The following is a 20,412-nucleotide window of genomic DNA, read 5'->3' as shown; positions in this document are numbered from 1 at the left end:
AACTTTAGAGTCAGGAGTCTTTTTTGAAAAATCAAGTACAAACGTGTGCACAAAAATGTTTCTTGTCAACAGGAAATGCTTTTCAAAACATTTAAACAACATTTTTATTAGCACAAGCTCACTTTTAGAATGGTGATATTCAGCACATCTAATGAATTTCATCATTATATTACAAAAAAAATTAAGCAAGCATTGTTTCTGTATATTTTTACTAACAGCTTTCTATATTTCCATGTCATGGTAACAATCTTGGCTAAACACATAACTCAGCAAAGTGCTTGATCTTACAGACTTGAGATTTCACAAGATTATAAGCAAGTGCCTTATAGATGCTGTATTTTCAGATATTAGCAAAATATAACTAATAAATATTTCCACTAGCTTCTGTGTTGAACTCTAAAAATAAAATAAATGTACAAAGATGTAAAACTGGAAAATGTAAGACTGGGTTTTTCATTAGAATAAATAAAACTGCAGTGAACACTTTCATCTTTAACACGACTTACTCAGACTGAACTATATCCAAAAATTAAAATTTTAAAGCATCTAAAAAGATCACATGATCAAAGGGCACCAATAAAATAACGTAAAATTTGAAAGTAAACATTGTAATTAAAGCCTCTAATTTTTAAAGCACTTTTACAGTTGATATACTCACTCAGACCAGCGAAGATGGAAGCTTTTAATCTTATTAGCAACCGTATTTCTTATATTTTAATAAATGATCTAATCCTCCTCCCCAGCTTTCTTTATGCACATGGACAATGACATAAAACAAAATATAATAAACTCTAAATCCAACATGGTATGAAGAACATTAACCCATCTTCTATTCTTAATAGCATCCCGCATCCTGCCCCCACCCACCATTAAGGAAACCACGGTAAAAACTTTCTCCAAAGCCAACTTTAAGCTTCTTAAGACAGAAGTGGCAAACGTCATGACACCCATGCAGATGCACAATACAGTTACGACTGCTGAATCCTACACAAAAGCACTCTATAAGCACTTACACAAGTACATGGATCGTGCTATCCCAAACAGAACCAAGACGCTATCCTCCAAAAAAAGAAAGCCAATCTGGTGGTCCCCTGCCATAAATAAACTCTACAACAGAAGGAAGAAACTGTTGCAAAAGAGAGTAAAATCCCATGAGTGGAGGAGCTCCCTGGTCAGCCACAGTAAGAAGCTGAAATCCCTTATAAGATCCTCCAAAGCTAGCTACGAAAACAAAATTGCCACTGATTCTAAGGGCAACCACAAAGCATTCCATAGCTATGTCAAGAATCTCAATGGCAACACCCAGATCTGCTCTGAGTTACAGCACAACAGCATGAATATTACAGAGCCAACTGATATTGCCAACATCCTGGCAGATAGGTTCAGTGCTAACTTTACCCTCCTCTCACCCCCTAAAGGGCCATATCTATACAGGTAGAATGCAGAGTCCCTGTAATCACATCTATGCAGGTAAAAGCTGCACTCTCTAAAACCAAAAAACACAGCATCCATGGGACCAGGCAACATCCCAGGCTGCGTTTTACATGAACTTCAAAATGAACTGGCTCCCCACCTAAGCATCATGTTCAATCATAGTCTCACATCAGGCTTTGTGCCCAGTGAATGGCGCACATCAACAGTTATCCCGCTCCACAAATGGGGAGCCACCACTTATCCTGGGAACTATCACCCTATTAGCCTGATGAGCCTGGTCTGCAAGGCCATGGAACGTCATGGAACTTATAAACAAAGACAGTGGTAACCTCCAAACTCTGCACCCCACCCAGTTCGGGTTTGTGAAAGGCAGATCATGTCTTCTGAACCTGACTGACTTCTTTGAGGCAGTCACCAAAGCCGTAGATGAGGGTATGGTGGTTCACACGGCCTATCTTGACAGCACCAAAGCATTTGACACCATCCCCCATTCTGGAATTATAGCTAAACTCACTAAACTAGGTATAAATTCCTACGTCACAAGATGGGTAGCCAACTGGCTCACTGACAGAACCCACACTGTAAAAGTTGTAGACTCCAAATCTGACTTCAAACCAGTGACAAATGGAGTACCACAGGGTTCAATCCTGGGACCTCTCCTGTTTGGTATCCACTTCTCTGAAGTACTGGCTAACACAAAAGGCCTCGGCACTCATTAGACCCATTATAGAGTACAATGCCCTTTTTGGAATGTACCTCAGAAGACATCTGCAGCAGCTGGAAAGGCCACAGAAGTACCTCATAAAGAGGATTACTAGCCTCAAACAGATGCCCTACACTGACCGTCTCAAAAAACTCCAGCTTTACTCTAGCATATCGCTTACTCTGAGGAGATCTCTGCCTAACATATAAAGCTATGTTAAACCCAGAACTGTTGGACATGCTACACCTAAAGAAATCCCAATCCCTCCGATCTACACACTTTAGGGACCTAAACCTTATCACCACAATAAACAGGACATGCTGGAGGGATAGATTCCTGTCCCAGAGACTTCCTATACTCTGGAATAAGCTACCCATCTATGTCAAGCAAAGTTCCTCATTACCACTCTTCAAGAAAAATCTTGATGAGTGGATGGGAAATAGGAATTACACCCCGGAGATCACTTCTGTGGCTCTGCTCGACAGGGGCACAAGAAATCAACTTTCTTGGGGGGTATAAGCCAGGGAATCTTGTTGGCTAGTCTTACTTAGGCCCTTGGACCGATAGCCTAGTACCTACCTATGAACCTATGAAATATACTCATAAATGTATACTTTCAGTCTTCTGGTTGTCAGTCCATCACAGAATGCCCCACAAGAGCTATAGTCAGCTACATATGCCACATAAGTGAAATTGAAGTCATCTTGCCTGGGGGCTTGAGAGCTTTTTCAAAGCTGCTGGCATAATAGTGTGGATAGCATAAAACAAAGCTACACGTTACAGTTAAAACACTTAAAACTGTCATATGTGATATTACTTGCATTTTTACTAACCTAGATTCAGACCTCTCTTTCAGACTTCTCTTTCAGACTTGAATTCTGCTTGTAAATGAACACTGATCTATTTTTTATATACATGATTTAATATCAATATTTTTAATGAGGGGATATGCAGAGGAATTACTTAGAATAGCCACTTGTGAAGTATTAAGTAACAGAGTTAGGAGTATTAATGCAGAAATTCTGGTTATTTTGATCAAAGCTGACAGAATAATGGCCATTTAATTATGTATTTATTTGTATTTGTTAACCTGGGTAGAACACTGATCTCCATGGATCTTTTTCAGACTCAGTCTGGTTCAGTGACTTGCTTAGACTCACATAGTTCGGCAAAGGAGGCCTAGGGAATCAAACTCTGGGCCACCAGATATAGCAGGTTAATCCCCTGCCCCAACTGCCAGACAAGTTACTCACTGTAACTCATATGTTTGCTTGTAAATAATTAAAAATAGTTCTTACAAATAATTGGAAAAAGTAGCAACTAATGCAGACATTTTCAACAAAGTGGGTAATAGTGCCATGTTTATTTAAAAGATGTTCAAATCTAAAAGCAATTTCTGAATTTAGGGTAGTAACATTGCAAAAAACATCACATATGGTACTTTTAAGTATTTTAAGTGTAAAGTATGTAGGTTTGTTTCAGGTTCTCCACCCTATAATTCCAGCAGCTTTGAAAATCCTGTCCTATCCAAGACGTATTTTTCTGCAGTTTCAATTTTGTGGTATATATAGCTGACTGCAGTGTAATCTTTGCTGGTATGACAACCTAAAGATAGATACTATACATTTATGACAGTATTCATGGAATTGAACATAGAATTCCAGTTAATGCTCCCTTTTAAGCACACTGCTAATTGTGCTGGGTACTAAAAATGGTTTATGTTACTGACAATGTATGAAAAAACATCTGAGGAATAGGAGGCAATGATTTGTTATTAGAAAACATTTGATACAGCTGCTAAATAAGATCAAAATGTTCTGTATTTCCTGGTATGAGTGATTACATCAATTTTAAATGTACTTTAAAGATAAAAGGCTAGAAAAGCAAGTTTTAATTTGAGATCCTGTGTATCTGATTTTTGTTTTGATTTTTAAAAGATTATATTGTCTCATTAAGTCGTGTTTGATTTTCTTTTATTCTAGTGGTCCCATTTGATCATCTGACCTCTTTAGATGCTTTAATAGGAATACATTTTTGGATATAGTTCAGTATAAAGGAGTCTTTTTGAAGATGAAAGCATTCACTGAACTTCTATTTTAATGTAGAATTTGGTCTTCTATTTTCTGACTTTCTATGTTTGCTTTTTTTTCTTTATTAAGACAAATATGAAAAGTATAGACAAACAGTAGTACAACAGTTAGTGTTATTGCCTCACGGTACTTGGTTCTCAAGTTCTCTTCTGGGCTGGGGTGCCTTCTCCCTACAGTCTGAATGTTCAATCTGTATGCATATGAGGTGTCATCAGGTGTTCCACTTTTCTTCAACATTCCAAAGACATGCTTGTAGGTAAATTGAAAAGCCTTTAATTTGTCCACTTGCCCATAGGTAAACATGGTCTGTGCGTGTGTGCGTGTGTGTGTGTGTGTGTGTGTGTGTGTGTGTGTGTGTGTGTGTGTGTGTGTGTGTGTGTGTGTGTGTGCGTGTATCCTGTGATTGAACAGTGACATAACCTGATTATTTTATCTGCCCTGCACCCACTGAAATCTTCTAAAATCCAGAACTGTTAGACTCAGGCCTCATGACAGGGAGTGAGAGTGAACAATGATGTCAAGAAAAAGACAGAGGCTTTAGGTAAAACAGCTTTTTGAACTTCACTTTGCTATGCTTAGAAAGTATGTAATTTGAAAATGTTTAACAGCTTTTAAAGCTATTAGGTGTATAGAGTTGCGTTTTGTTTCTGCTTGCTGTTTGTTTGATGGTATTGTGCTCTGTCAACTTTCTAAAGTTTTGAAAGCAGGTAAAGCATCTTGTGCTCCTACACTTATTTTCTGTAACTGGTAGCACATGGAGCAAATAAAGCTCCATGCACTACAAAGAATTATGACTGGTTACTGATCATAAACCTTTATTATGTGTTATTGATAAGGATGTCAAGGCTCACCTTTCAAGCTTCGCTCTCAAGGTGAATTTCTTGGCATCCATATGTTGAATGCATAATATGCTGGTTATCATTGCAGACCAGATCATAATCTTCTGTGTGCAACACAATCTTCTCATTCAAAGCCCTTTTAAACAAGACATCAGGAGAGGCTGTGCTGAATCAAACCATCCTGTTATCTATCTTTTACTTAAACACTTAGAGTGAAAAATAACTTACTTTGGGATCATGAATTAGCAAATACAGGTAATAACAGACTTGGAATAAGGATGCAGACTGGGTTTGTAATACTCATGGCACTGCACCCGTATTTGTACCAGGAAAGTAGTAATGACAAAAAAATGAGTTTTTAAATAGGATCAAGAAATTCAACAGTGTGAATTCAACTATATAATGTTTGGTTGCAATACTCTATAAATGTTTTGGTTGAAATTTAAAAAAAAGAACGCAAAGAAGTTTTCTTTTACAGCTGTCCAGAGTTTGAATTTCTCCTAGTGTTTTGCATTTGTAATAGCATGACAGGAATGTCCCCCATTCCTAAGTTAGGGTACCATTAGAGCTCATGAAATGAGTATTGTTTCAGTCTTTGATGTTAGCTAAGAGTGGTCTTCTCAGCATCTGCAATGTGCCCAGAATTGCCCACTTGTGTAATTCAAACAGGGTTACATGTGTTGGTAGCATATTTAAGTAATATTGTAAATTATTTTTTTATTAGACCTGTTGCTTCTAGTACTATTGGAGCTGTCTGTGTATTTTTTCCACATTGGTCTCATTTCCATTGCAAATATTTGTATTTTATGATATTGTGCCTCTGTCTGTCCATAAGATGATGTAATCATTGGGTGTAGCAATTTCAATGATCATCACTACTTTTGTCTTTTTTTAATAGGCTGCTGTATCTGATTTTTTTGGCAGAAATGATTCCACGTGATATAAAATCCATCATTTTCTGTATATAGCTTGGTAGTTCATGTTTCTAATGCTTGTCTGATTCTTCTATATTGTAGTGTTTGCACAATCCCCAGTGCAGCAGTCCTGCCACATTACTGTGCTTTTCAGTATACAGATCCCCTGCTATAACTATATTATATATTATACCCAGCAACAACATTGGCAACTGTTTCCAGTTTTGTTTTACAGAACCTGCCTTTGTTTGTTTCTCCAGTGTTTTCAATGGACTTTGTAAATTAATGTGCATGTAGTCCACTGTCCTAGACCACCATTTTTAGCTTTTGATTTCAGTTCACCTCTCCTTAACCATCCTTGTAAAACATTCTGGTCAGGACAAGGCTGTTCCACAAGATCTCCGCATTTGCCACTAGATTTGTGGCCTTTTCATTTGTTTCCTTCTTATGTGATTCTTTTCCTTGTATTCTTCCTTTTGTTTTTTGGAACATTCAGGTGTTGATTGGTTTTTGCCTACTTCTGGTATGATTTCCATTCCTGCTTTATCCCAAAATTCTTCTGCCAAACTAAACAAAGATGGTATCTTAGACTTCTTGTGTTTTAACATTCACTGTGCTTGTACCTGATGATCTGCCCCTCTTATTATACTTGCCATGGGGTTTCACTTTTCTTGCACTTCTGGGCTACTATTCAGGAGAAGCGTTACTTACAAAGTGCTCTGATCTCCACAACCCTATACAGCTTTCAGTGATCCTAGTTCATTTTCCATACCATAGTCATACGAACATAACAAAGATAAGGTTCTTAATCTGCCAGAAGCATTTTACTGAATGTCTTAAAGATTTTACTGAGCTAGAACACAGAACTGACAAGAACGAATAAATATGTTTTTTTTTAGCTTCACTTTCATTACCTTCAAATGACTGTACAGCAATCACTTTTTTCTTTAATAACTTGTAAATGACAAAACACTGTTTTTTTAGAATTATTTAGCAGAGGATTATTCTGCTGAAAACATGACATGTTCAGATACATAACATGTATGTAGGTCAACACACACACACACACACACACACACACACACACACACACACACACACACACACACACACACACACACAGAAAAGCTGCAACCATCATTCAGTTACCTCTCGAAAAGCATCCCGTAGCTCTTTTACTCCAATCATGTCTGCTGTTTCTGCCAGCATTTTTGGTCCCATCAGCTCAACAAAATCATCAAAGTCTACTCGTCCGCCACCTAGAAAGAGCAAAAAAAGAAAAGAGTGGGATGAAGTGACTTTAAAAGGCTGTGAGGAATGAGACAAAAGACATGAAAGGGGGAAGATAAATCAAATAAAAAGTAATCATGATGGAGAAAAAGGGAGGAGATACAGAAAGTGTAAACATCCAAGGCATCATCAGGAAGGGGGGGGCAAACAAATGATTGCAATTACAAAGTAACTTTAAGGTACCTTTGGGCCAGGTGTGCACCTCTTCAGTAACTACTTGTCTGAAATCTTCTGGCCTATTATTGGTATCTTTGCTTCTCTAGGTAGTGCCTGTGTGTATTTCCCTGCCTTGACTCTACTGCACCATTTAAATGACACACAGTGAATGGAAAGAGTATGACTTCAACTGGACAAACAAACAACTGCATGATTTCATGTAAGGATAAACCTTGTTCCGAACAGTGTATGCAATGAAGGAAACCCTATTTTTAATCATCTGCATTTCAGATGACTCATGAACTCCTGTCAATACCAAATACAAAGCTCAGAATTTTTAGAAACTGGAAGTTCTTTTTTTTAATGCCTCTAAAAAATCTGCATGGGTATGATATGACTCCTAAGAGGTCCAAATGGAAGGCCTTTGTTCAGTTAAGAGTTTTTATCTTCTGTCTAGTAATCTAGCTACACCTTTCAGCAACTCGTTCGCCACTGGTTGTCTCTCCTGTTAGGGACTACCCCTGCCTTTTGCTACTATCACTCCATTCCATTCTAGGTCATTGTTCCCCTACCATTTAATCCCATTTGTGTCCTCCTGCCCATTTCAAGCCACTGCCAACTAATTATGTCTGTGGGACTCTTACGTCTTGTACACATTATGGCTTCCTCCTTAGTCAATAACCTTTCATTATAGCCATCTGTAAGGCTGTCCCAGCCAGTGTCATTTCTCACTTTAATATTCTCAACAGCTTCATGGAAGAAAAAAAATGGACTTTGTGAAAGGCTGGAATGGTACTGAAACTCCACAAAACTGTATTCTTTGTCTACTTAAAAAAAGTTTCAGCCTACCTTAGTCTTTTAATACCCTTACAAAGATAATGGAAAAGGATACTTGCCAACAGTTGCTAAACTTGCTCATTTTAAGATATATTTGTTGACTACCTGCATGGCTTTAGACATGACTATGGAGGTGACACGTGATGTGACTTTAATAGTCACATCCTACTTAATGTTGCTTTGGGAAAGGGCACTGCAGCTGTTTTCTAAAAATTTTCAAAAGTCATCAATATGGCCTACTACTCTGAGCTATTAAAATGCTATTGAACTGTAAACTATGACTACAGCACTCTGGACTATATTACTTGCCATGTATTCAACCCAAGGAGTAAAGTTAGGTCATTTTTTTGTCAGACCCCAGCCATCAACAGAAGACCAAAGAAGCTGATACTACACCCAGCAGTATTCAGCTCCCTTTGGGGAACTGTGTAGGAAATGTCATCTAGTATGCTGATGATATTTTTTATCTTTCACACCTATTCTTAATGACAGTGGTGTATACCTTGCCTATAGACTGGCCTCTCAGAAGCAGCCTGTTATAATGTACTCATAAACCGAAGCTATCTGTTTCAGTGGATACAGATGGTACACTGATTGCTCTTTACTTCTTAAACATACAGTGTAAGGTGGGACCTTCTCCTGTGGTGCTCCCATGCCCTGGGTGGTGTTGGATGGCCCTCTACCAGAGTCTAGGGTATGCCAGTCCGGTGGTGTATACAAAAATGTAGGTGGTCCCCTTGATCCATATTGCCTTCTCTGAATGCATATCACTTTCTGCAATTCAGACTAAAAAAGAATTTGGGGAAGCTTTTCAAAATAAAACATCATCTTTTTCCTTATTCCATATTAACACTTGCTGCTTCTCACATTTTTGTTTGTACTTTTTTATAGAGTTCCTCTTCTGTCATCTCTAATTCAACAAGACTAAACTAAACCTACTGTGCTGTATCCCAAAACTGTTCGACTTGCTGCTTAAGCTAACAGCTGCAAGCACAACTCTGTGATGTTCTGTTCCCTCCTGTAGTTATGATTCAGACTGCATAATGAATATATAGTAATCAAAGTGATCTGCATGGTCCTAAATCACAGTGTTGAACTCCTTTGTGGCATAGTATGTTTCTATGGAGTATAATTAACAATTTCTAAGCAAAACATTCTGAACATCAAAATGACTAAAAGTAACCTATAGAAATGCATAGTATCAGAAACTTATACTCCTTTAAATGAATCCATCTGAAAACATTACAAACCCAATCAAACCCATTTACAACTGCAAAACAGACAAATAATCTAATTTTGCTTTCAGTGAAACAACCCCCCCATCACAAAAAAAAAGAAAATAAAACTACCAGATTAGAATTATCTGAATAGTGTTTCTGTTATGGAAAGGAGCTTTCAGGGTGTAATGTTTCAGGATAGGGATAGGATTAGGGTTAGCAAGCATGAGTAAGGATGGAGGGAGGGTTTCATCACCCCCCTCCCCAGCACCACCTTACTCATGTCTGCTAAACCTAATCCTGGCCCTGACCCTAACCTGCACCTTACTTTCTGAAAAAAAATTCTTAACAGAAACACTACATATGGCAGGTGCCAACACTAAACACTCACATGTGTGCATATACAGCCCCAACCCACAAATAATAATAATAATCTGTCTCCTTCTCTAACCCTTACCCATACACCTACCCAAATCTGCAAACACTCACACACACAATCCCACCCCATATATTTACCAAATTTATCTTTTTTGGAAAAAAAATAATAGTTTAGAATACCAAACATTTGGTGAATTGAACCTTCAGTGAAACCAGCACACAGTTTCTTTGATTGAAAAAATGTGCATTTGGTCAGAAGAACTGCTACTGTCTCTATGCTGCAGACATCTAAATATCTCTTACATCTAATATTTCCTAACTCCTAAATGACATGAACTTTACTGTTGACAGCACCTGGAAAACTGAATAGCCTTCTTTTCAGATAATAAATTTTAATTTTTCAATGATTTCCATATGTTCTCTAGTAAAACCTGATACTACAATAATACCTAACATTCCTTGTTTTTTGACTCCCAGTCCCTTTCCACCTCTAAACATAAGTAATTATCTGTTAAAACTTTTATTTTCATGCATTCATCTCATTGTACATACTTCTTTTCTCCTCCCTTACCGTCTCCCTCCTAACTCTGCTCTCTCATGGCTCTGTCCTTATTGAAAAATGAGTCCCTCTTGTTTTAGAATATTGATACTCTCTTCACCAATATTTCATCCCCTGTTCCTTCTGTCCTTTTCTCCATACCCACTCTAACTTGCTCTACACCTTTTCATCCCTATTTTCCTATATTCTTTTCATTTCTTTTGAAATTGCCTTCTACTTGTACCCTTGTCCTTTTGCCCTTCCTCAGCTTCTTCTTCTATTTCCTTTTCACATCTCGTTCTGCTCTTTGTAGCCCCCTACTCACTACTCCATATACTCTTTTATTCTCACAGTTATTTCATTTTAGCTTATATTGTCAGTTACGTCCTACAACTGTTTACAAGTAGTAGTTGCACACCTTATTTTGTTTTAGACTGTAGAACCACAGGAAAAGCACAGGAAACACCAAGCTCAAATATGCAAGCATGTGTGTTGCTTTAAAATGTTGTGTAGGTTTTTTAATTGAAGGAGACAATTTATTGGTTATGTATTCAAGGGTGGGATATTTATATGTGGTGCTTTACTGTGTTAAAATGATTCTGATGAAGATTTTTCGAAAGCACTTAATACTTTGGACTGTGTGCAATAAATTTTATTCAACTATCTTCCTTCGTTGTTTGGTTTTATATCCTGGTTGAGCTGATGCCTGCATATTCAAGTTTCTTTTGTTTTAGACTGTTCCTTATGTTAGTCGTGTACTAAAACCTTATTGTGTTTTACACATTGTATTTCTGACACCTCAGTCAGGGTCTAACTTGTAAAATGGCTTCTAGCTTATTAGAAACACAGTTGCTAAATGCAATAACTAAATAAATCATTAAGGAATTTAAGAGTGGCCCAACAGATATCTTTAATAGAATAATATATCTCTGGATCCCACACAGTTTTGTTTTGTAACTCTGGATCCCACACAGTTTGGTTTTGTGAAGGGTAGATCATGCCTGTTCAACTTGGTCGACTTCTTTGAGTCAGTCACCACAGCTGTGGATGAAGGCAAGATGGCTAATACAGCCTACCTTGATCTGGCCAAAGCTTTTGATACCATTCCCCCACTCAGGAATCATAGAAAAACTCACTAAGCTTAGCATCAACCCCTATATCACTAGGTGGGTTGCAAACTGGCTCACAGATGAACTCACAATGTGAAAGTAGCGGACTTCAAGTCAGACTGCCGATTAGTCACAAGTGGAGTCCTACAGGGTTCGGTCCTGGGTCCTCTCCTGTTTGGTATCTACTTCTCTGAAGTCCAGGCCAACATGAAGTGACTCTGGCTGACAAAGTTCACAGAAGATTGCAAGTTGGGAACTATTATTAACTCCCCAAGTGATGTTGACATCCTACAGAATGGCCTCACTGTGACCAACGACTGGTGTCAGAACCATGGCCTTAAGCTCGATGCCAAAAAATATGTCATCATCCCCTTTGGGAAAAAAATGGTTCCCATGAATTACCACATTGATGGTAGTCCACTGAACACAGAAGACATTATAAGAGATGTGGGAACACAGGGAAAAACTTTTCTTTAGCCAACTTCACCTTACTTAAGACAGAGGTGGTATGTTTCACAGCCCCCACGCTAAAGGATAACAGTGTCCAAGATGCAGGAACCTTTACAAATGCACTCTATGAGCACCTACAAGGATGCATGGATCATGCCATCCCTAGCAAAACCAAGACTCACTCCCCTAAGAGAAGGAAACCAGTCTGGTGGACCCCCGCCATAAACAGGCTATGCAATAGAAAGAGGAAACTAGTTCAGAAAAAAAGCAAATCCCAAGAAGGAAAGACATCCCTGATCAGTATCAGTAAGAAACTAAGGTCCCTCATAAAATCATCCAAGGCTACCCTTGAAAGAAAAAAAGACAAAGAATTTGAAAGATAACCACAAAGTCTTCTTTAACTATGTCAAGAATCTAAGTGGCAACTCACAGATATGCTCTGAGCTAGTGCAAAATAGCACAAAATATACTGAACATACTGATATTGCCAACATCCTGGCAGATAGATTCAGTGCAAACTTCACCCCCCTCTCACCCCCAAAAGGGCCCACAACAATACCAGAAAAGTGTAGTGTCCGGGAAATCACAGATGCACAGGTGAAAACAGCCCTTTCAAAAGCCAAAAGCACAGCATCAATGGGGCCAGATGGTGTCCCAGGCTGCGTCTTGCACGAACTACAGAACAAACTAACCCCCCACCTAAACACACTGTTCAACCTCAGCCTCACCATAGGCTATGTACCCATAGAATGGTGCACAGCAATGGATATTCTGCTCCACAAAGGAAGGGCCACAATTGACCCTGGTAACTATCGCCCCATGAGCCTGACTAGCCTGGTCTGCAAGGCTATGGAGCGCATCATAATGGAACCCTTTAACAAAGACATTTGGAACCTCCAAACACTTGACCCAACCCAGTTTGGCTTTGTTAAGGGCAGATTATGCCTACTCAACCTGGTTGACTTCTTTGAGACAGTCACCAAGGCCATAGATGAGGGGAAGGTGGTTCAGACAGCCTACCTTGACCTCGCCAAGGCTTTTGACACCATTTCCCACTCGGGAATTGTAGTAAAACTCACCAGCCTGAACACAAACCCCTACATCACGAGATGGGTTGCCAACTGGCTTACAGACAGAACTCACACGGTAAGAATAGCGGGCTCCAGGTCTGACACTAAACCAGTCACAAGTGGTGTCCCACAAGGCTTGGTCCTGGGACCCCTACTGTTCAGCATATACTTCTCAGAAGTACAGGCAAACACAAAAGGACTATGGCTAACCAAGTTCATCAATGACTGCAAACTGAGAGCCATAATTAACTCTCCGGCTGACACGGACATTCTCCAAAAGGGCCTTACTGAGAAGGACATCTGGTGTCAAAGTCATGGTCTCAAGCTAAATGCCAAAAAATACATAGTCATCCTGTTTGGGAAAAACAAAACATCCATGAATTACCACGTAGGTGGCAGCCCCCTTAATACAGAAGAGGCAATAAGAGATCTGGGGACCCAGGTAGATAGTAATCTCTCCTTTGACAATCATATTGCCAAAGTAGTTAGGAAATCCTTCTATGTAGTCCATCTAATTACTAAAGGGTTCGCATCTAGAAATAAAGAGATTATACTGCCCCTCTACTCGTCACTCATCAGACCCATCATAGAGTATAATGCCCCATTTGGGATGTACCTCACAAGACACTTCCAACAACTGGAAAGACCACAAATGTACCTCACCAAGAGGATTACTGGTCTCAAACATATGTCCTATGCAGCCCGACTGGAAAAACTCTGGCTGTACTCAATGGCATATTGCTTACTCAGAGGTGATCTCTGCCTGACTTACAAAGTCATGTCCAACTCAAAATTGATGGACATGCTCCACCTAAAGAAATCCAAGTCACTGCGAGCCACTCACTCTAGTGAGCTAAACCTCACTACAACAATAAATAGAACATGCTGGAGGGATAGATTCCTGTCACAGAGACTCCCCATGCTTTGGAACAAAATTCCTAACTACATTAGGTAGAGCCCTTCACTAACACTCTTCAAGAGAAACCTTGACGAGTGGATGGGTAACAGAAAATACACCCCTGGGATCACTTCATTGGCTCTTCTTGACAGAGGCTCAGTTAATTAATCAATGGGGTGGCAAAAGCTGACACACTCTAGCTAGGCTTATAAATGCCCTCGGGCAGATAGCCTAGTACCTACCTATGAACCTATGAACAGGTTGACAGCAACCTCTCTTTTGATCACCACATTGCCACTGTGGTCAGAATGTCGTTCTATGTGGCACATCTCAATACTAAGGGTTTTGCATCCAGGAAGAAAGAGGTCATTGTCTCCCTCTACTCTTCCCTCATTAGGCTAATCATCGAGTACAATGTCCCATTTGGCATGTACCTCAGTAGACACCTGCAACAACTGGAGAGGCCACAAAGTACCTCACAAAAAGTATCCTAGGCCTTAAACACTTGTCCTATATGGACAGACTAAAAAAACTCCAACTATTCTCTGTCTCATATCGCCTACTTAGAGGCGATCTCTGCTTGACTTACAAAGCCATGTCTGACCCAGCTCTGTTAGAAATACTACATCTAAAGAAATCCCAATCCCTCTGCTCCACATGCCCCAAATACCTCAACCTCATTATCACAATTAACAGAACATGCTGGAGGTACAGGTTCTTAACCCAGAGGCTGCCCATGCTATGGAACAGACTTCCAATACATGTCAAGCAGAGCACCTAGCTGACCCTCTTCAAGAGAAATCTTGATGAGTGGATGGGAAAAAGAAAATTCACCCCGTGGATAACACCAGTGGCTCTACTCGACAGAGGCACTGGGAACTAAGGTTGGGTGGCACTATGCCAGGGTAATCCTATGGCTAGGCTTGTAAAGGCCCTAGAACCATTAGCCTAGTACGCACCTATGAACCTATGAACATCAAAATGGAGATGATCTGTAAAACATTTTCCTCTATTTACATAAATAAATTATTTATGGTGAAGTTTAAAAGATAAGTATTTAGGCAGGTACAGACATACAGTAATAAGACATTGGATGAGACTTCAAACTATAGTACTAAAAGGAATTAAAAAACAGTCTACATTTCATGTGTCAGTTACCAGCATTATGTTAAATTAACAATTCTGCTCTTGTGTTAAAATACATTTAACATTTTGTCTAACAAATTGTCATATTATGATGGCGTACTCTAATGAAGTAATCACTGATTACTGTGATAACCAAGGATATCGCCAATAACATACTGAAATACAAGTTCCTGTAGGAGGATTTCAGTACAGAGACTTTATAATAACTGAAGGCCTTTTCACTGATGCAATAGCCTGGAAAATGTTTTGTACTCAAAGTATTTCTTAGAGTCAATTTAAAATATGATGTGACACAAGAAAGGAAACAGTGCAAACATACTAATTTGCTGTGACAGTTCGATCAACTCCATTTCTGTCGGCATGTATCCCATGGTTCGCATACACTCCCCGAGGTCTTTGTAGCTAATGAAGCCATCTTTGTCCTTGTCAAATTCCTGGAATGCCTCCTTCAGCTCTGTTATTCATTGCAGAAAGAGAATAAAAATAGTTATGAGTTGATTGCTACAAAGTAAATACTATTTTTTCTTGAAAATATTGCACATGAACTATCCTTACCACCAGAACCATCTTTGAAAATGAATCAAAATAAGTATGATTCTTGGCTTAGTTTGCTATTATGGTATTCTGTTTAGATTTCTGCAGCATATAAAATGTATACAAAATGGAGATATATTTTTGAGATGCCACTGTGAAATTTTTTGAAAGGAAATGTACAGATGAGATTGTTAATCCACAAATGGCATTTTCTGTTTTTTGTTTTTTTTTTGTTTTTATGTATTTGGTTCTCTCAGCGAGTATCTACCTTCCACCTTGTTGCAGATTCCCTCTTGAATCTGCAGCTCTGACATCACCAACACCTGTTCTGCTTAGCCCTTAGGGACAGGGCGTTGCAAATAAAGAAATCTTTTATGTAAGTATTTGACAAGCAAGTGGAGAGAAGATCAGGATGACATAGTGGAATGCCATCCCTGTCAGCTGCAAAGGAACTTTGGCTATGCCCTACCTAATTTCCCATCTATTACTGTATGTGCACATATGCAATGCACATACTGCAGGACTACAGTCCATGGTCTCCACAATGACATTTAGATCTAAACTGAAAATTTCTCCTCCATCTTCAGGAAAGGTGGAACAGCAAATATGCCACATAATCCCTATCTTCGCAGGTATCTCCACAGGGGCTAAGTTTGTTTATTAAACCCAAGTTGTCTGGATCTCACTCAAGGCTTGTTCTCACTCTGCATCACAGAGCTAGTAACAAAATGTTATTTTAATGTGAAGCTACATTGTGATAAATATACTAGCCAACTCACCTGGCTGACTTCCTTGAAACATTGTGTGTTGTGCGACATAATGTGTTTTCTGAATGATTTACTTTTTTCCATGTTTCAGTGATGAGAAGAAATATAACTTAGACAATTTAACAACATAAAAAGCCAGCAAATGTTAATTACCATGTCAAACTGAACAGGATTTTGTATGTGTGATCTCTGCAGCACATTCATGCATTTTATTAGAAAAGTATTCCTGCTTATGTTATCATTTCAATTTAATCATAAAAAGTTACTGTTCTTCTTTACATTTGCTGTTTTGTTTTTGCAAATGCAGGACTTGTTATTACAGATTCAGAATTACAATACTGAGCCACACTATGCCTGTAGTATTGTCTATGTAAAACCAGGTGCTTCCAAACCTTGGGCATAGTCAGGTGTCACCACTGTGCCCTTGTGCAATATACAATGCACTGGCTTGTGTGTATATGCTCCCTCAGTGTATTCATTTTCTGATGCCATGCTTCCATACTGCCTAGTTCCTGCAGTGGAAGGCATGTACACCTTGCTACCTGGTGCCTCATCTGATAGTGTTGCTACCTGGGCTTTATGTCTATTTGTCTAGTGCAGAATGCTCATGTGACCATGTGTACTGCTCCCTATGGCTATGCTTCACATGCTCTGAGCTTCTGTGTCACATGTTGCTCTTGGCATGTAACCTCCAACAAAGCCATGCATGTCAATACAGTACCAGCTCGCATACATTAGCTGGTCCTCTGTGCTGCAATTGAAAATAACACATAAGATAAACCAAAAAACCACTAGCAAGAAATCAGTGTTAATACCAATAATCTGGGCAGTTTCCAAGTCAGACATATGGATTTAAAGAGACCAGGCATCATTGTCCCCATGAACATGACTTTAGTGCATCCCACATGGATCATTGCATCAGTTTTTACAGATATTATCTACTAATATACATCATGTTTGTAAGCAAGGGCTGAAGAAAGGTGGCAGCAATGATATGAGGGAGGGGGTGAGTCTGTGACTATTGGGTTAGCTACTCTAAACAAGTCTTAAAGTAAGAAGTGAGAGTAAGTGTGGGGAATATATCCTGGGGATATGACATCATAAAGGAGAGCTTGCAAGTATTAAGCATGAGAAATAAAACCAGGGGAAGCAGAATGAGGAAGAGCATGTCAGACTGGGATGGATGGAGCCAAGGTTGCAAACAGATGACAGCCCTTCATAGAGTATACTGGACACGTGGGATGTGCTGCATCCATGCAAGGAGACTGAATATAAATGGAAGAGAGGGATGGTCAGTAACGTTATGACAAGAGACCATTTATAAGCTGCAGTGCATTATAAAGATAGTTATCTCTCTTCCTTACCTTCTGTCACATACTAGCAAGGGTCATCAAACCTCAAGCTTTAGCATGAAGATGCTGTTAGGTATCTGACTCTCTAGTGGCATTGTCATACCAGCACCAGTCATGCTGAGGATCCTGTTTATGATGCAAACTTAGACCAGGTCAGGGATAAACTTTTGTGAGTGTGTCAGTAGGAAGGGGATACTCACCGCAAGAAAACCCAGCAAAAGACAACTGTCTCCTAAATATAATGCAGATTTGATTGGATACTGAAAGGAGGCTGCCATGGACAATAGTGACACACTGGGACTAATTATCACACTAAAAAGACTGGAAAGTACTGATTGCATGTAATTGTTACATCATAGTAAGTAAGCATTCATGTGTCATTTTATTCAAGTTGTGTTGGAGTCATTGGCCCTTTTTTTTCAATTATAAAGGAATTCCCAATACCATTCTAGCATGTCCAAAGGTCAGTTGTCAATCTTCTCTCCGGTCCAGTTGGTGAATCTGGGAATCTTGAGGCAATGTTACAACTGCCTCATGTACACAGACAACCCTCTCCTCCTCCCAACAAATTCCAACACATGTGAGAGATGCATCCATATAGCCAAACTGGAGGCTAAGCTCTCTCAACTCAGTATTGGCGTAACCAGTCAGGAGGAGAAGGAAACCACACTCAGTACAATTCCAATCTCACATAGACCTACCACGACAGCAAACCAAACACATAAACACACAAAAACATATTCGGAGGCTCTAAATAAAAATCTGCCTAAGCAGCAGAAACCTCCAAATCAGACACCCAAGCAACCGCTACCCCAAAACAAAACATGTGCAACACATAGCTCACAAAGCCAGTGTGCCGAACAGTCACAGCCCTTAAGGCTAAACAACACACCTGATACACTTGTAATAGGTGACTCTATCATCAGGCACACTGACGTCCCGCTCACCAGGCTGAACAAAGAGAAGGTCATGGTGAGCTGCCTGTTGGGTGCTAGGATCCGCCACATAACACAAGCACTCAGGTCACTCCAAGGCAAGTACAAATATGACTCAGTCATTGTCCATGCTGGTGTGAATGACCTCTGAGATGTACCTCCCTGGACTACATGAAAAGAGACATAGAGGAGCTCTCTGAGCATGTGGCCCAGGCCGGTATGACCCTGACCTTGAGTAGCATCTTACCCTCACCAAGAATGATGCCACAATATGAAGACAAGATGATCAATTTCAACAATTGGCTTAAGTATTGGTGTCAGTCAAAGGGGATCCAATGCCTGTCAGCCTGGGATGGCATGCTCGACAAGCCACAATGCTTCACTAGGGACGGCTTGCACCTGTCACCCCTGGGCTTTCGGATATTGGCAAAGGCTCTTGCTACCCCCATAGTGCCTTTTTTAGGCAAGGCTCAAAAGACAAATCCACTCCATAGATATCACAAGAGATAAGAAACTAAGAGTAATGCTACTCAACGCCAGAAGTCTAAACCTCAAGATGCATGCACTCAAAACTCTCCTTAGCATGGAGAACATCGATATCTGTGCAGTAACAGAAACCTGGTTCAAGGCTCCCGAGAGCACCCCAGCACTACCAGGTTATACCTCATACCATGCTTTTCGGCCCCAAAACTTGGACCGAACCACAAAAGGAGAGGGAGTATCAATATTCGTCAGATACCCACACCTCCAGGTTGGTGGCACAGCACGAAGCATCAGAGACTATCCATGTGCAACTAACAGTGGGTAAAACAGCCTTCCAGTTTATAGCCTGCTACAGACCACCCTCCCTAACCCAGGAACCCCACTTGGCCTTCCTGAGACCACTGGAAAATATGAAGATCTCTCCAAACACCATTATATTGGGCAACTTCAACTACCCAAACATAGACTGGGAGCATTACTCTAGCTCCAACACCCTAGACCAAAGGTTCATAGAATTTATAAACTCAAATGCTATGGAACAACTTGTTACCACTCCCACAAGAGGGGAAAACATACTGGACCTGATCATCACCAACATGGGGACTTTATGCTCCAGACCAGAAGTGTATCCCTCACTGGTAAGATCAGACCATAAACTAATCTCACTGGATATTCACATCCCGACACCACCCCCTGCCCAGAAAACCACAGTGAAAAACTTCTCTAAAGCAAATTTCACACTCCTCAAAACTGAGGTGGAATCCTTCAAAGCCCCCGGGCCTGTGGAAAATACGGCCCAGACTGCAGAATCCTTTATAAACGCATTCTATGAACACCTTCAGGAATGCATGGATCATGCGATCCCAAATAAAACCAAGACCCAATCTTCCAAAGGCAGACGTCCTGTCTGGTGGACCCCAGCCATAAACAAACTATACAATAGAAGGAGGAAGCTACTAAATGATAGAGCAAAATTCCAAAAAGGGAAGGCATCTCTGATCAGTATTAGCAAAAAACTACAGGCACTCATAAAATCATCTAAGGCCAGCTTCGAGAGAAAAATTGCACAGGACACTAAGGATAATCACAAGGCTTTCTTTAGTTATGTTAGGAACCTGGGTGGTAATTCCCAGATATGCTCAGAATTAGTCCAAAATGACAAAAAATACACCGAACCCACAGACATTGCCAACATCCTAGCTGACAGGTTCAGTGCAAACTCCCCCACTCCCCACCAAAAGGGCAAATATCTATCCCAGCAGAGTGCTGCCC

General features: G+C 39.9%; 1 protein-coding gene across 1 annotated transcript in view; it reads right to left on the bottom strand.

Moving 5' to 3' along the window:
- LOC122811950 (calcium-binding protein 4-like) overlaps window positions 1–20,412 on the bottom strand; it is a 300,582-nt gene that overhangs the window by 25,221 nt on the left and 254,949 nt on the right. Inside the window, exons 3-4 of the mRNA XM_044084143.1 lie at window positions 15,389–15,523; window positions 7,130–7,239 (exon numbers count right to left, since the gene is read on the bottom strand). Coding sequence (XP_043940078.1) covers window positions 7,130–7,239; window positions 15,389–15,523 — 245 coding nt within the window. The remainder of the gene's footprint in view (window positions 1–7,129; window positions 7,240–15,388; window positions 15,524–20,412) is intronic.

Source organism: Protopterus annectens, chromosome 9.part0, assembly GCF_019279795.1.
Source record: "Protopterus annectens isolate FY-2018-M chromosome 9.part0, PAN1.0, whole genome shotgun sequence".
In the NCBI taxonomy this organism is placed as follows: Eukaryota; Metazoa; Chordata; order Ceratodontiformes; family Protopteridae; genus Protopterus; species Protopterus annectens.
Note: the sequence above shows the minus strand (reverse complement) of the source record. Positions and strands in the feature narration are given on the sequence as shown.